Here is a 17,978-nt window from a genome sequence, read left to right on the forward strand (position 1 = left end):
GCAAATTCACTAGAGGAAGGAAAACACAATTAAATCACCCAACAGCCTGTACCCACTAATCCTTCGTGCTACCAGGCTTGACTTGAAAGTCTCTGACTGCTGACACCCACTTCCCACCCCTCATCCAGCCCTGGCACTGCTTTCCCAGCACCCTGGCAAGGTGTCTATGCATACGTGTTATGTGGGAAAGAAAATCCAGTAGAGCCCAGGGCTCCTAGCGTGCTGTCACAGCCCAAATTGGCAATGGGCTGTCAAGTGGCAACCTTGGGAGCTGTCCCATGCCACAGCACAAACTAAAGACACTCAATGTTCAGCATTCCACAACATCAGGGAACAACACCAGAAAAAGCTGTGATGTGCTCGTGGTGGCTCCTGCTTTGAGGTTCTCCACTCTGGAGCTGTGATTTAGGGCAGGATGAAGGATGTAACGGGATTAATTCTGCCTACCTAAATCCTGAAATTTTCCTTCTGGGTTTATGTCCCAAAGTCCTACTCATAGATCAATAGAAGGATGTCCAGGGCCATCTCTCCTGTGCTGACAAGAATAAAATTGCAAAAATATGGAGAAAGAAATGCATTATCCATACAAAAGCCCATGGACTCAGACAGCTCAGTGGAACAGACTTGCCCAAATTCTGGAGTGAGATGGTTCACCAACACAGAGATAGGCTGTCCGCTGGGTTCCTTGCTCACATTGGGTAGACACCTCCATCCTAAACTGACTGATCCAACACCCCCGCCCCCACAACCTTCTCCAAATTTCTTGGAAGACAAGGAACTTCCCACTTCTTAAAAGCACTTTTTGGTGGACCAGGGGTTAACCGACCCTGCTGCCATGCAGGACATGTGAGCAGCACCTTTGTTAAGACTGAGTCAAGCAAAAACAATGTCAAGAACCAGAAAATAAATAAATAAATAAATAAATGATTGAATGAATGAATAAAAAGAAAAGGAAAAAAACCGAACCCCTGCATAGACATATAAACAGATGTTTCTTCTAAAATGACAGCTTCCAAAGTCCCATGTGGTTACTATTCCCCCCTCAGGGATTTTCCTTTCTGTCTCCTATGCTGCCAATGCAGCAGCTATGTAACTTTTGAAAAGCAGTGATCAACAGCATATAAATAGCTGCAGTGATTATATTGCAACACTTCACTGCTTCCCTGAGCTGCAGCTCCCTCCTCCACTGTTGGAAATACAATCAATGCTAATTAATTAAGGGCCAGAGCCTGCCAACTATGGTCACACCAAGTTCAGTGTTGCTTCCTGAATATTCAGGGCTCACTCTCCATAAAAGCAAGGATCAGTCTCCAGCACTGTGTGTTGAAAACAACAGAAACTCTTTGCAAGCCAGGAGGGACAGACAGACGGACATGTCTGTCTCCGAGCTGAAAGGCAGAGGAATTACCTGTGCCAGGGCAGACCCAGTGCACTGCAGCTGTAAATCAGCAAAGGGCCACTGACACGATGGGAAGAGCAATGAGGCAGTCTGCAGGCAGTCCCAAAGGCTCTCTGCCAACAGGAACCACGGAGCTGGCAGAGCTTTTACACCTGGCCAAGGCTAAAAGGAGGATGCTTGCATGTGGCCAGGGAGAGAGCACAAGCATCTCCCGAGACCAAGGAGGAGCAATACCCTTTCTCCTAGTGCCCTGTGACACTGGAAGAGGGGAAGGCAAGGGTGGGTGTTAATGGGTGAAGATGGAGAGGCCCCTTGAGGGTAAAGGAGACAGAGAATATTCCAGCAGAGTGAATGGACTTCACCGGAGCACCAGTGGGAACAGTACTGCAGCTCACTGGCAAGTGAGCCTGTGGCCACGGTTCCTACCCCTGCCAAAGGGCTTGTGTGATGCTCTAAGAGTGAGGAGGCACCAGTGGGGAATCCAAGCTCCTGAGCTGCCCCTTTCCTATGCCACACAGAGGGACCCTCACTTAAAGGAAAAAAAGAGACAAACTCAAGGCCTTGTGCTTCCCACCACAAAGATAAAACTAATTTTCAAGTCTGTTGAGCACAGGAACTTCTATGTGACTACCAGACTGATGCCTTGCTGCATCCCAGGTAATGCTGCATCCCCTCCTAAGAGCAGACGTCCTGCAGGGCTCAGCAGCCTCTTCCCACTCCTCACCAACATCACTGGATTTTCATGCTTTGCATCCAGCCTCTCCAGTTGTCCCAGAAGCTAGCACAGATTGTGGCAGGTCCCCAGGCTCACAGTTATGGCCAGACATGGAGGCTTCCCATGGCAAATTACAGGCAAAGGACTAGACAGACAGACATTAGCTTCTGGATTTGATGCACTCTCACTCCCATGAGCCTGAGTTTCTCCCTTGCACAACATACTGTCAGCTGGAGCAACCACACCACAGTGCAAGCAAGCCACAGACGCAGCAGAGCCCAACCTGCCAGGGCTTGTGGCTTGGCTGGAGTCAGAGGCTCTCTGTGACTCATCCTACAAAGTCTCAAGTTCGTGGCTATGGCTGGAGAATCCCCTTGGGTACACTCCAGGCTCAATTTACTGTACCCCTGGGAGCAGATTTGAGTGTAAACAATTCAGATGATGAGCAGAGCTTGCCTTGGAGAAAGTCCTCACTTGAATGGATGCATGGATGTGGGGCTACAAGGACAAGCTCCCAGAAGCAGACCCCCATGTGTATAGTCTGCACCACACAGATTTTCAGCTGGCGCTGCTGTTGTGAGCCTGCCCTCGTGCTGCTCACAACAGGATGAGACTCTGATCCCCCTCTGCAGCTCTGTCACCTCTGTGAGGGATGCTTACCAACTTGGCTTTATTTCGGTTTGGATCCTGGAGGCAGCAGGTGTGGCCCCTTGCGAGCAGCACGGACCAGTGGAGCACAGAGGGGACCTTTGTCCAGAGAGCAAAGCACCCTTTGGAATAGCAAAATATCCATCCCCCACCATCTCTCTACCAGCATAGCTGTGTTATTCAGCAGCGTACCCAAGGCCTGGACATCAGGAATTCATGCACACACATGCACACCTCATTACACCTTAGCAAATACCGCAGGAATCAAGCAAGACGTGCCATATGCTGCAGCTCTGCTTTAGCTTGTGCATCCGAGTCGCTTCCTTGGTGTGATGGTGCCAGCTCTGCTCTGCCTACAAAGCACACAGGTCTTGGCCAGCAGAAGCCCTACAGTCTCCCAGCCTTGCAGGTCAATGCCTTCTAGCATCAGCTCTGCAGACCTCTGGCTGCTTTGCAAAGCCCTAGAATAGATAACTAAGAAAAGCTTGGCTACCGGCAGATGACTTAAATTTTCTACAATAGGTCTGCTCTGGGGGAAATGCTGCAGGCTTTGCAAGCTAAAAAAGCTAGGAAGGTCAAGTGTGTTGAACCTGGGATGTAAGGCAGTGCATGGCTCTGTCACCTGTGTGCACCCTGAGGTGAGACTTAGCCCCATCCACAGGGAATTTTGCATTGAGAGGTGAATATGTCTTCCCAGGGACTTTCCCTGCACACAGGTGCACACAACTGTGCAAGGAGAAGCTTTTAGCCCCTTCCCCTTGTCTCTTGAGTGGAGACAAATGCTATGTTACCCTCTTCTGTGAATCACATCCACAAAACCCTTTCCCCAACACCAGCCTCCCCAGTATGGCTCTAGTCAAGGAAAGGCAATGCAATGAGGCTCCAGACTACTCAGCTTCAATTAGCACCTGATATCAGCTGAGTCTAAATAACAGTCTTTCCCAGCAAATTGTACACCCAGAGATCAATGGTCCACACACAGGACTAATATCGCAGTAACCCCTCCTGCCTCCATCACTGTCAATTGCCTCGTGGTTTCACTTCGCTTCTCCACCTGATGGGCCTTCCTGGAGCAGTCATTACAAGGTGACACACATCACTTTTCCCCTCTGTAACAAGTCTGCCACAGCCTCTCCTCAATCCTTCTTCTCTTTCTCTTTTTAATATGCCTCAATTATATTGGCTTCTCTGCATGGATCCACTTCATTTAGTGGTGCCCAAGACCGCTTATCCTGAAATATGCTCTTTTCATCCACAGCCCAGACTGCACACCTTGCAAGTTGTTCTGTTTATTTTTTACACTCCCGCATCTCCCACCCTGATTAGGAATCTGAGTATTAGGTATTTCCCTTTCCACAGAAGCACAGTGGCTGCCCATAGAAATTAACCCCACCAAAGGCTTTGATAACAGAGGTTTGTGCATGTTGTGTCCCAGCATCTGCACTCTCGAACATGCTTCATGGTATCTTTGCTATGTTCCCACCATAGAAAATCCTTTCCTCAGAAAGCAGAGATGAAGGTATTTGTGTTCAGCGTCTTGTCATGGCTTTGCTCCCATTATGCAGGACTTTGCTTGCTCCCAGATTTGTCACAGGTGGACTGAAGACAGCAGTGAGTGACTCCATGCCCAACATTACAGATGGATATGCAGGACCTGAATGTCTCAGTCCTAGCCTCACTTGCCCTTTTAGTCCTGGCTTCTGCTACACATAGCTACTGGAACATGTTCTGGGGATGATCAGCAGCACACTCTGCTCAGGCTGTGGGCTCCTGCAAGTGGTGCCCAGAGCTGCCCACAGAGCAGCAGCACTTTGCTCTTTCAGCTTGACAGGAGATTGCCTTTGCAGTCCCAGAGCAGCCTATGATCCAGGACTTCAGACACTGGAAATCCTTCAAATCAGATAACTAATGAGTGGCACCTTCAGTCCAAGTTCTGTTGGAGATACGTCTCTGAACAAGTTGGCTGGGGCAAGGCTGCTCTGGAAACGTGAGATGTCTGGCTCCCTGGGATGGCCACATGCAACTTCTGAGGCGAGACCTTTCTGAGCTTTTGGAGGCTAGCGGAAGCCAAACCCCTGAAGCACTAAAGGTTTCCACTCCAACTGTCACTTGTTTTATGAGATCTTCCATTTCTGGAAGCATTTGAGAATGTAAAAGCAGGACGAGGATTGCTTCCTCCCACACTAAAAGGAGTTCAGTGCTAGGACAGAACATGGCCCTTCTTCAGCAGCCAGAGCTCACGTAATGAGCAAGGCCATGGCTATTCCCTGGGTGCTAGGCTACACCTCAGCTTCCCAGGGTCTGAAAATCAGTGCAAATGAGACTTTTGCTTCCTTCAGCATTTGGGGGCCCCCAGCTGCTATGGCAATTTACAATCAGGTGTCAGCAGAGGAAGCAAAGCTCCTGCTCCACACAGCAGGACGATGCCACCCCAAGAAGGAAATCCCAACCCTTCCTCTCAGCCTCTCCCCAATAAGCAGGGCTTGCTTGGCAGTGGGTTTCAACACGGGTTTATCAGCAAGGACCCTCTGGCTTATGCAGATGCTCCATGAACTGAGTGCTGCTCCCCATCCCATGCTGCCCTCTCAGCACATCTACACAGGCAGAGAGGACCTGACTCCTGCCCATAGGTTGTGGCAGCGTTGCCCTATGGCAGCAGTAACTCTGCACTCAAAGCTTCTCTAGGTGTCTGGATGGACTACAAATCCCATTCCTTTTCCTTCACTGCCTGTTGATGTGTAATGAAGTCTAAGAGACTACTGAGACATGTTTTTCCTTGCCACTGGCAGAACTAATGAATCCTGGCAGACTGCGATCCTCCCGGCAGTTTCCTCTTCTCACCACAGATGTGAACTATTTTCACCAGTTTTGTGGGATCAAAGGCTTGCCCAAAGCTTGACAGATGCACACTTTTAAGTTATATTTTCTTTTTTCTTCAACCCCCCCCCCCCAGATTTGTGATCTGCTTCAATACCCAGGACCTGCAACTGATGGAAGGTTCCTATTTTTGTAGCATCACAGGTATTGCCAGTAGGTTTCCTTCCAAACTCCTGGACGGCTCATGTAGGACAGAACCCCGCTATCCTCCAGGACTTCATCAGCTGTATTTCCAGGAAGGGGCAAATTCAGTTGAAATGCCTCCAGCCAGACTTGTACAACAAAAGCATGCGGCTCTTTTGCAATGCCCTCTGCATATCTCCAAACTTTGGTAACTTGCAAAAAGCAAGTCTTCAGAGCCCTGAACCATCAAGCTGTGTTTCCTCTTGTCTAAATGACACACCCTCTATTTTTCTTTCTCTTCTTCTACTCTCTTCCCTACTTGTACTTCAAGAACATCTCACCTCCTGCATTCAACAGCACTTTGCACAACAGGACATCAGCCATCAGTCTCATGCTGACCTGTGGCTCTTTTCCAAACCCAGACCCCAGGTGAGAGCTGTGAGATCTCCACTCCCTGTCTGAGAGGCATGAGCTGTGCTCCTACGTGTCCCAGCAAGGCAGGCCAGCCACACTGCTCCATGCACCAGCAAATTTCTGTGGTGAAAAATTAACAGACACTGCACTGGAAATCAACCCTCTTGATTTCCCACCTCCCAGGAGGGAGAAGCAAGCCTGGGATGTGCTCCTATGGGGCTGTTCTGCATTGCTGACTGGACCCCCAGGGAATGCTGGGCTCTGGAACCTGTGGAGTGATGAGGCAGTGGGCAAGGAAACACAGGCACTAAAAATAGGCTGTTTGTGGTAGGGGCTGACCACATTTATTAGCAAGCCTGTGCTCTGGCTGACCACAAGGTCAGCTGCCGAGAGCTTGGCCATAATTCACTCTGTGTCTGGGCAGGAAATCTACTTGAGCTCAGAGGGATGTCCAGTAATAGAAAAAGTTGTTCCAGGACCTGGGGCTATTTTAGCTGTTTTCTTTCATTTTGCAGACAGGGAAGCTTTTGGGAGATGCATCCTGTGCTGGGAGGAAAAAAAAAAAAAAGCCAGGTGCTCGGGGACAGACGGAGGGGTAGAAAAGAAAAGGGGAGCATGCAGATGTTTGTGCCTGTTTGCGTCTGGGGTTGGTCTTCTTAGACAGACTCACCTTCACCATGTAGGGCAGGGAAGCAGCAGGGGAAGATCAGAGCAGCAAGGGGAACCCCAGACCTTGATGGGCTCTTAAACACCCTAACAGCATGCAGCAGAACTTAATGGGTTGCAGCAGGGGTGTCACTGCAGGTGGGGTGGGTTGCTGTCTCTGCTGCTTCCCTGCAGCTGTGAGTTGGCAGGGAAGATGGGGAGGCAGTGGGAAAACCATCACAGTAATGAACGCTCAGGGATGGAGATGATGGACCTTCCTTGGAAAGGCATCAGAGGGCAACTTGAACTACAGCCAGGTCGCACCTCTGGCCAGCATGGGGATGGGCCAGCAGATTGGCCCCCAGCAGATGCAGCAATCCCACTAGGACAATGCTGATCCCCAGTGGATGGCCACAAGCTTGGGCTAGGCTTAGCTGTGAGCAGCAATGAGCAAGGCAAAGGAGGCAAAGAGCAGATGCCTGCCCTTGAACGGCAGCCTTCAGAATGATTTAAGCAGGCTCTGCTGAATGGGACTGCAGTTTGGAGCGAGGCTGGTATTTTCAGCCAGCTGGATAATGAGAACATCCAGAGTTATAACAGGAAGGATTAAAAAATGTAATTGCTAATGGGGAATTAATTGTTAATGGGGAATCATCATTGCAGGAGGGTGTTCCCAGTGTGGCCCCGCAGGGATCTGTTCTTGGCCAATTGCTAATCACTCGTCTTATCAATTATCTTGAAGGCAACATAAAACTGTTGCTGGCAAAGTTTGCTGGTGACACAAAAGCTGATGTATATAATGGAAAGGATGAGTCCGTCACACACAGAGCTCTGGAGTAGTTAAAATACGAGCCCTCCCTCGGCAAGAGCATGTGTTTTATGCAGCCAAACACAAGTCCATTCATCTGCAGTGGAGGAATGTAGGTCAGACTCACAGAATGTAGGATGGTGTCCTGGGGAGGACAACGCTGATAAGGCCTTGGCAGGAGCCACCCGGAGATGAAGTGCCAGTGCACTGTGCTGAGAGCAAAACTTGGCCAGAGACACAAGCAGGTGTCACGGGAGGTGGGAAGGTGCTGTGCAATAAGAAGACAGAGCTTTTTCCTGTACTGGCTCCAGCCTGAGCCTGAAAGGAGGCTTTGTGGGAAGCAGGCACCATCTCCAGCCTCCCAGCCGGCTGCTCAGTGCACAAAGGCAGTCCCTTTGACCTTGCCTTCCTCAGCAACTGCCTGTGCCCTGGCAATTACAAAAATTCCAGATCACTCTGTTGCACACGCATCTTGCCCTGGGGAATGCATGGACAAACAAACAACAAATGACAGATGTTAGTCATGTCACTTAATGCATGACTGAAGGACACTCTGATAGTGCCATGAGGAAGAGGAGAGAAGAGAGGAGAGAAGAGAGCAAAGAGAGAAGAGAACCTTCTGAATATATGTTTGTAGACAGTATTCCTGCAGAGCCATCTTAGGTTGGATGCATATCTCCCCTGTGTGCCCATGGGCACAAGATCAAACTTCAAGACCCAGGTACCTCATCACACCTCTTGAATCCAGGCACCTAAATTGAACTGCATTTGCATAACAACCAAAACCTACACAGATGTCTATAAACAAAATACACAGTGAATGTCCAAATGTGTGAATGTCCAAACCATCTCCAGCACAGAAAATCCAGAGACCACCAACAAAAGCAAAGCAACCAGTTTAAGCATGCCAGGCAGATGGCATTCCCTGGCATGGGCTGGGTGATGTGGAGGAGGCAGAGTCCAGAAAGAGCTGGTCACATCCCTGTCAGCCTGCAATTGCCACACAGAGAAAGCTGGACAATGTGAGGAAGGGAGAGATGAACATATCTACAGCTGGTTTCTCTTCAAAAAGCCAATTTGCATGGCTTTGCTGTTCATTTTGAAGGCTATTTACTGGTCCAGGCTTTGTCTTAGCTGAAATGTGGGCAGCATTTCTAACGAGGCACATGCAAACTGGAGCTCTCGGGAGGCTTTGCAGCAGAGCTGACTGCAAAAGATTAGTGTCAGGGCTTAAGAGAGCAAGAGAGAAGGGAAAGTAATGAAACAAAATCTCTCTTTTCCTCGGCTGAGGAATGATGGGGGCTAATTGCTTGTTGCTGCTGAGAAAGAGAGGAGATAGGAGCTTCTGCACCTATCAATAAATTAACCCAGGCATGTGGCATCTGAAATGCATTCATTCCCAGAGACTTTTATCTCTTTGTCTCCTCTCTTGGGTGAAAACATAATTATTGTTTAAACATGAGTTAATTCAGCAAGGTGAGGATCAATAAAGCAGAATTACTCCTCTTTTAAAAGCAAAGAAATCTCAATCTGTGACAGATGTGGACATAACTCTGGTAGAGCTGATGGATGGGGAAGATGCCTTGGTCATGGCAGGAGTCTGGGGAAACAGAGTTCTGTCTTTCCAGGCCTCCTGTAGCCTTTGGGTCTAAGAGAAAAAGATGATTCCAACAGTAGGCAGGCATGGCATTCAGTAGAAAAGCTGAAATCACCCATGCCTCTACACTTTATAGCATGATGTGTGGTTAGGCATCTCCACTATGTACACACTTCCCATGTAAGGGCTTTGGTAAAGCTCCAGGGCTCATGCTGTGACCTCTTCCTTTCCTTTAAGGGTACCCAAGCCCTGTTAGGGAGAGGGACCCCTGCCAGCTCTGCTCTCACACAAAGGAGTTCTTGGACAATCAAAGGTGTGAGTGCCACAGCAGGCAGCACTGCATTGGTGCTCTGCTGAGCTTTCCCCATCACCTTCCTCTATTCTGAAATAAATTGGCAGCAACTACTGCCTGGAGAACAAAACACAGGAAGGAAAACTGAGCTATCCACAATAATAGGAAGATGATTAGAGAGCTACAACACCTCTCCTATGAGGAAAGGCTGAGAAAATTGATATAGTTTAGCCTGGAGAAGAGAAGGCTCTGGGATGACCTTACAGCACCTTCCAGTACCTAAATGGGCTACAAGAGATGCCGAAAAGTGACTTTTCACAAGGACATGTAGTGACAGCACAAGGGGTAATGGTTTTTAAGTGATGGAGGGTAGGTTTAGATTAGATATTAGGAAGAAGTTCGTCACCTTGAAGGTGGTGAGGCCATGGCACAGGTTGCTCAGAGAAGCTGTGGATGCCCCATCCCTGGAAGTGTTCAAGGCCAGGTTGAATGGGGCTTCGAATAAACTGGTCTAGAGGTGTCGCTGTCCATGGCAGGCGGGTTGGAACTTGATGATCTTTAAGGCCCCTTCCAACCTAAACCATTCTGTGATTCTGTGATTCTATGTGGAGAATACTAGGTTCCCCCCTATGGTCTTCAGCCTGTTGTGCCTCCTCTGACGTCTCCCATTCTTCCTGCAGCTCCTGTCCATCCCTCCATGCTGGCTGGATCTGTGTAGATGCGAACAGCTCTGCCCAGGGCAATGCCTGTCTCTGGAGGCAGCCTGGCCCAATCTGGCAGCCCCATCCAAAGCTGCTTATTCGTGCACTGGGGATGACACCCCTGGACCACTTGCTCTGTGAGTCTGGCAGGAGGGTCAAACAAACATATTCTGACAGCTAGTGCCTGTAAACCTCATCTCTTTTTATCCCGCTTCCAGCTTCACCCAGTGCATCACCTTTTCCTCAGCTGAACAAAGAGCCTGAGGTGGCTGTCCAGAACGACTTGGTGCCACTGGCCAGGCTGGTAAGGTTGTGTGTTTGATGGAGCAAGCAGTGATCCCACCCATGCCGAGCACGCCACAGGGGCCTGCCAGAGCCACCCAGTGTGAGGGGCTGAGTGGCATGGGGTGAGTGGTTTAGTGGCAATAGGATTAGCAGTGAGTGCACGGTGCAGCTCCTGGCCAGTGGCAGCACCAGCGGCACCCACGGTTCAACCCGGCTGCTCCAAAACACAGAACCAAAGACCCCTCAGTGGAGGTGGGATGGCAGCAATCCCGATTCAATGGTTTGAGCTGTTCTGGGCATAAAGACATGAGCCAAGAAATCAGAGATGTTTCTTCTGGGAGGTGGCACCCCTGCCCGCAGCCAGGCATTCTGTCCTATCCACATGCCCCCCCAGTCAGGATAACACAAGGTACTGTGCCATGGGAGAGCCACTCAAGAACACTCTCTTTCACTGCCCTTCCTGTTGCCCTTCCCTGCAACAGGACACCCAAACCCCTTTGCCCGAGCCAGGACATTAGTGCCAGCCTCTGAGCAACCCTCTGGGGCTGCCCTGCTGGATATTTCTGGTCTCCCACCACACAGTGTCCACCCCCCATGGGTAGCTGGAAGTGGCAGTGCCCAGTGAGGTGGTGAAGGCAAAACCTTAGCAACCTGCCATGGATGCAAAGCAAAGGAGCACTGCGACCCTTGGGAGGCAGTGTACCCCAAATCTGCTGACCTCTGAGCCCCTCCACTCCCTTCTGCCAACATAGGGGATCATCCTGAGCTTCCACATCCTGGCCAGATGCACCCTTTGCTCTGCTGGCTTCAAGGAGAAGGACCAAAGACGAGCAGCAGAGGGGTTAATGCACAAGCAGCCTCACCTTCACCAAGCCTGATGCTGCTTTTATTAATTCATGTGGCACTTTGCAGGACGCTCCAGTAATCACCAGGGTGCACATGAGAGCCAGGAGCGGGTGGCCAGGCTCAAAGTGCTCGTGCTCACTTAACAGCTTGTCACATCCTCCTCACTCAAGTATTCAGTGCTAATGCATCTCTTAAAGTGCTTCATGAGCTATTAAAGTCGAACGTGCCTCAAGTGCATGATAAATGGACTTTATGCCAGCATCTTCCCCCTATTCCACCCAGTCCCTGCCACCAGTGGGATTAATGCATCCTCCCACCCCATTCCTGCTGTGCTTTTCCAGCCTGAGGGCCCTGCTGGTGGGAGATGAACCCTGGGGTTGGCTGGTGAGGAGAGGCTGCAGCACAGCAGGGGGTGAGCTCTGGGTGGGGGGCACAGAGCACAACCCTCGGGTCTCAAACGGGGGCAGACACTCCCCAGCTTGACCCGCATGTGTGCAGCCTCTCCAAGCCAGCCATGCTGGGATGGGCAGGAAACCTGCTGCTCCGAAGCCCCTGCCCAGAGCATCCCCTCAGTGTTTCAGAGAGGTGCCCAGGACAGACATGCAGTGCCTCTGGAGAACAGATTGAGGACAGACCTGGAAGTGCCCTACTAGCCTTCCTCTAGCTCTGTCTCCTTTTTATGTCCCTCAGAGCAGAGCACTCTCTCTGGCTCTTGCAGATGGGAAAAGCCCTGCCTCACTTTGCAAACCCCATTCAGGCACTTGTTGAAGTGCAAAGGTTTCAGCAACTCCCTTCCAGGCACAGGTAGGCAAGGGAAACAGGAGGGACACAAGGTCAGGGGAGGCTATGCTGTCAAATCCCTGAATCCTGCTGGATCACAGAGTAGAAGGTGACTGTCACTGCAGCTCTGGGCCAATATGCTGCTGTCAGTGGCAAAATGCATGACTCTGCTCAGCACTGGTGGGGAACAGCATTTGTTTCTGTCTAGACAAAAATTTTCCAGCATGTGTAACCCTAAAGTACCTGGCATTTCTGTGTTTTGTGCATCGCTCTGCGTGGAGGTGTGGGCTGACTTCCCTGCAGCATAGCAGGAAGCAGCCTGGTGCATCCAAAGAATGCTCTGGTAGTCTTGGGTCTTTCAAAGCTTCCCAGGCAGCCGTCCTGCAAGCACAGCAGGGCCGAGCAGCTTTACTTCTCTGCAGGAAGCGTCACACCACCACAAGCAGCACACACAAGATCAGCACCCAAATGTTTTGAGCAGGAACTCTGGGAAGGGATTGGGGATGTTCCTGCAATACCAGCCAGCAAGCTCCTGCTGTGTCCAAAGAGTGGTGGTCCCCATGCAATAGAGAGGTGCTGCCAAGTCCCAGCTGCTTTGTGTCCAAGCTGGAAGCTTTTAGCAATGTAAACCTGCCCAGATGGATTTAGGGCAAGTCAGTGGGGCACTCTGGCTGGGTTCCTCGATTTCACAGAGCCCACAGATAAGTAGATGTTTCTACTGGAGTTAATCAGCAAAATCCCCCTCTATCATCCACTAGAAGCAGCTACAGACAGGCTGACTGCCAGGAAAAGCAGTACATTTTGGAAGTCCCCCATTTAGTCCCATTTTTGCAGGGCTGGACTCCACAGCGGAACCCAACCATCCCCCATAACCTTCCTGCTTCCTGCCTAGACTCATGATCATGTGGGGCCCTCCAGCTCCCAATGCTACCAGTGACTCCAAAATATAGTCTGTCTAAAGTCACAGCTAAGGTAGGCCCTGAATCCTCTGCCAACCTGGAGAGAAGTGAGCTAGTGGTGGGTGTAGATGTGTGGTGGCAATGGGGATCAAGTCACCCCAAGGAGGTGAGAGCAGGATGAGATCATGGTCATGGGGCAGGGCATCAGGGTTTGGGGCTGTCATGCTGATGCCTCTTCCCAACCGTTCATCCCTTCATGGGTGGGCTGTGCAGGGCAGTGCCCAGAAAAGGGTGGGGAAAGGTGTCCAAAGCAGTGCCCTGGCTGTAGGGTCACCATGGGACGCACAAGGGTGCGGGCAGGGAAAGAAGCACCAGCAGGTGCTGGGAAGATGCAGGATACCAAAACCCCATAGTGATGGGCTGGAGGAGACATGTGTCATGGAGAGGAGAAAAGTGGTAACATGCAGAAAAGTAGCATCAGGCAAACCTGGACGGTGCACCCAGCTTCCCACAGAAGAGAGGCTGGAGGAGAAGCATTCACATTTTTCAGGACTCGCAAGGTATGGGAGGTGCGAAGGACTCACCCGGCTGGCTGTGCCTCTGGGCGTACACCACCACCACCGCGGCGAGCACCATGCAGCAGGCTGACGGGACAGGATTAGCCATCTGTGGAAGCAAACACAGGCAGGAGCAGTCAGGGTTGGCCCCCAGGAGACTCCAGTGCTGAGAGCCCGTCCCTCCCGTGCAGCCAAAGGATGTGACTGGACAGCAGGGAGATGGCCATAGAGCCAGACTTCACCTCGGCCACGGGGGAACTCGCTGCAAAATGAGGCATTTTGCTGGCACGTGCTTCATCACTCAATAGCCTGTGGCACTTCCATGGGAGCTGCCAGCACAGGCAGGTGCCTGGAGATGATGATATGCCTTGCACAAATGCTGCGCCTTCCTCATCTCATTTTCAGCATTTCTCTTAAGAAAGTCAAACCCTAGTGCTGGGCTCTCCTCAGCAGCTGCAGCATCATCTTAGGAGCTGACACTGCCTGCAAGAGGATAATTGAAGAGATGGGAACACACCCAAGTAGTTCACAGCAGCAGTTGGTGCTTAGGATGTGCAAGATGTAGATTTCAGCACAGGCAGCTGCTGCCACTCCAGTGTGGCCTGTTTTGGTGCTGCCCACCAGCCCAATGCAACAGCAGCCACACTTCTGGGCATGGCAGGGACAGCATAACCCTCTTCCATATCTTCAGAGTGACCAAGAGATGTGGCATGCTGCCTCAGCCACCTCCTGTCAATATGGGCACAGTCATTTCCCACCTCTCTGAGCCAGAAGAGAGGCAGAGGCTACTCCATCCCAGTGAGCTGTGCCATGTCCCAGGGGATGCTGTGGTGAATGGAGGTGTGGAGGAGGCGACAGCTAAGAAAGCAGGCAATGAAGACATCCTCCTTGCACCAGCAAGTCCCCCCAGGAGTGGGCAAATGGCAGCAACAACCACAAGATGTCCTGCACAGCCCTGCCAAGCTTGGAGATGCCCAAGCTCTCCTGTTCTTGCAGCCAGAGCTGGTAGAGGAGACCAGAGCTGGGAGGGAGCCGCTGGGGGACAGCAGTGGGGATGCCAGCCCACCCACCAGGAGGTAAATAGCACCATGCATGAAAAGCAAATTACACCTTCAAAACCATTTAAACCTCTCTAATATCCAGTGCCGTATTGGTAACATGCACAGGATTGTGGTTTAATCTAGAACATGAGTATGGGCTCATTAGCCAGATGGCATCCATTTAAACCTAAATAAAGGGGGAGCTGTATTGGCGAGAGAAAAAAAATCCACCAGAACATATTCAATTACCCAGCACTGTTGCAGGAGCCCAGATGGCCTCGGGTTCGCAGCAGGACATCGTGAGCCTTTGCAGGGCTGGAGGGGAAGGTAAGAGCAGCTGGGAGGGATATCATGAGCAGATTTTGGGGTGCAGCTGGACCAGCCTGACCTCAAATGCCTCTCAGGGGCAGGGATGCTGTGGGAGGTGGTGGGTCTGAGCGGGAGAGCCTGGAGACGGGCAGAGAAGGGACCCACTGCTGAATTTGCAGTGTTGGGTTTGGGCTGGGAGGAATGGCAGTGAGAGCCATTCCCAGTGTGCTGCAGCTGCACAGCATGGACATGCCAGCCACAGACCCTGCTCCCAACCCTCTTGAGTCACCTTGAGCAAATCACTCTCGTTGCCTCCCCCATGCCTCAGTTTCCCCACCTGTAAAACAGAGATAATGAAGGTGACCTTCTTCTGAAAGATCTGGGCAAGGAGCACTAAGCGCTAATTACAACATCCTTATCATTCCCTCTGCTTCTTCTCTCCTGCTCCTCTTGTGCCTGCTCTCCACTCTGGCTGCTCCATGTGTCCCCTCAATGCCCATAGCATGGTTCCCCGACTGTCACCCTGTCTGTGCTCTGGCTGCATCACAAGTGGCAGCCTGGGGAGCAGGTGATAGCTGGAACCTGAGGCAGGTGGCAGTGCCACATCCTGGGGCACTGCTGGCATGTGGGGCCCTGAGCAGCTTGGGAGCTACCTGCAAACCAGGATCTGACTCCCTGTTTACTCCCAAATTTACTTCCTACTGAATATTCCATTCCTACAGCCCTGGAAGGCTGGTGGGTGGCACCAGAAATTGAAGCAGGCAAGAAACCAGGGGCCAGAGCCTCCCTTCACCACAGTCCAGGTGACTCCAGCTAGTGTAGCCACCCCATTTCTGGGGACAGTGGCAATGACAGGAGGTAGGACAGACCCCCCAGCAACCAGCCTGTTCTTTGAAGAGCGTGAGATCTGCTTGATGTAGCCTTTGGTTTGGCTCAGTGCAAATACCATCACCAGCCATTACACTCTACCTCTTGGTCCTGCCAGGGAGCAAAGCCACCTACTGCCCTCTCCTGCTATTCCTCATCTTACTAGCTGTTAAAATAATTGCTGCTGCTCCTGCCGATGTGCTCGGCAGTCTCACCTAAGGCTGGACCAGCTCCGAGATAGGCACTGGCAAGGAATGTGGCAAGGAATGGTTCCTGTCCTGAAGCACTGATAATCTCCAGGGTGATGTTGTTTGGATACATGTAGGAAAGAGAGAGCAGAGGGACCCAGATGAGGTCCCTGGGGACTTTGTAGCACAGCCAGGACACAGGCAGAAACTTCCAGTGACAGCACAGGGAGCCCACCGCTCAGCTGCTTTTACCCTGCAAAACCTCATTTCTTCTCAAGGATGAGCCCTGTGACAAAGCAGAAGCTGGAGCTATTTTAATATGAAAAATCTATCCAGAAAACCAACTTTTTCTCACTTGAATTGCAATTTTCGATGCAGTATTTGCTTTGTTTGACTGTTTTGCCCAAAGCCATGCTGATTTTTTTTTTTCAAGCACATAACAAAACCTTCACAATTTCTGCAGATGCTTCTAATGCAAATTTCCATTTGCTGTATTTGCTCATTTAACTGTTTCTCTAGCACAAGCCAGAATCCCAGCATGTGGGTGCATGGGCCAGTGAGCAGCAGCTCACCAGGTGTGCAGCTCCCTGGGCTGTGTCCCCACGCCAGCAGGGATCAGTTGAGAGGTGATGGAGGGGAACCACATTTATTACACAGCAAACTCAGCAGCAGGAAACTCAGTCTTTTGCGGAAAAGGAAGATTTTTCCCCTGTAATGAATAATTTCTTGTTCGTGGAGAGGAAAGAGAAGCCTGGGCAGGAGGAAGGGACGTGAGGGGACACGTGATATGGTGGACCAGCAGCTCTGGAGCTATCCGCCCTGTCCCCAGCTTCTTGTCTGGGGAGAGAGCAAATAGTTGATCTTTCCCTACCTTGTCCTCTACACCAAGGGTAATGAGGACATCAGTCATGGTCTCTCTTAGCAGAAGACAACTCAACACAGACATGAATATGGTCCCCTCCAGCAGCTCTCAGTCTAAACAAAACTTGTTTCCAGTTGCCTGTTCCCTGAGCCAGATCAGAACTGAAGGGGCACAGCGATGTGACATTAAGTGCTGTTGTGTGATGGGGTGAGGACAGTCCCAAGGGGGGCAGCAAGAGTGAAGAGGATTGTTTACCCAGGGAAAAAGCAGGATGCCACTATCTGCTGAACAGTCTCAGTGTCCTCTTCTGAGCAGGCAGCGAGATGGATCCTTTTCAGCTCTGCTTTAGTATAATCTCCAAAGCCTTGGGGATGCTCACTGATAATGGGGTACCAACTGGCAGCTGGAAACAGCAGCTCCAGGGCAGGGCCATCCCTAGCTAGCGAAGGATGCAGCCTCCCACCACAACTCTCACCTGTCACTTTCAGCTCACTCTCAGCAATGACAAATAAATAAAACCTCACTCTGGAAGTGGGTGGCTCCCACAATAGAAAAGTGGTAGTTTCAAAGCCTAATATTTCCATGATAAAGTCTTCTGTCAGGCAATTCCCCACTAGGTGCTGTTATAGGGACTGGCTCTGAAACGGGGAACTGAGGGAAAACAAACTCTGTTTAGCCATTTCCTTCCCCTGCAGCCTTGCCCAGAGCCTGGAACTCTGCAGGTACCTAGGGCAGACACTGCGCTGTGACTGTACAGCAGACAGCAACTGTCGATATCATGGTACAACCTCTACTGCAGACACCAGCTGTGGATGTCATGGTACCCCTGTACTGCAGACACTGACTGTAGCTGCTACAGCACACCTGTACTGCACACACCAACTACAAGTGCTCTGCTACACCTGTCCTGCAAACAGTGACTGCAGCACACCCGTACCAGAGATGCTGAGTGTAGGTGGTACTGTACACCCGTACTGCAGGTGCTGACTATAGACACTACAGTACAGCCCAGCTATCCTGCAGGAGAGGCCACAATCTGCCTCTTCCAGAGGTGTGATGCTACACCTGTAATGCAGATGCTGACTGTAGCCATCACAGTGCCCCTGCACTGGACGCACTTGAAGCA

The 17,978-nt window shown here is 51.0% G+C and overlaps 1 protein-coding gene across 3 annotated transcripts in view; it reads right to left on the reverse strand.

Moving 5' to 3' along the window:
• CNTFR (ciliary neurotrophic factor receptor) overlaps nucleotides 1-17,978 on the reverse strand; it is a 202,884-nt gene that overhangs the window by 71,720 nt on the left and 113,186 nt on the right. For all 3 annotated transcript variants that reach the window (XM_017819118.1, XM_017819120.1, XM_017819119.1), the window contains one exon: nucleotides 13,614-13,695. In XM_017819118.1, coding sequence (XP_017674607.1) covers nucleotides 13,614-13,695 — 82 coding nt within the window. The remainder of the gene's footprint in view (nucleotides 1-13,613; nucleotides 13,696-17,978) is intronic.

Source organism: Lepidothrix coronata, unplaced genomic scaffold (genome assembly GCF_001604755.1).
Source record: "Lepidothrix coronata isolate B3197 unplaced genomic scaffold, Lepidothrix_coronata-1.0 Scaffold72, whole genome shotgun sequence".
Classification (NCBI taxonomy): Eukaryota; Metazoa; Chordata; class Aves; order Passeriformes; family Pipridae; genus Lepidothrix; species Lepidothrix coronata.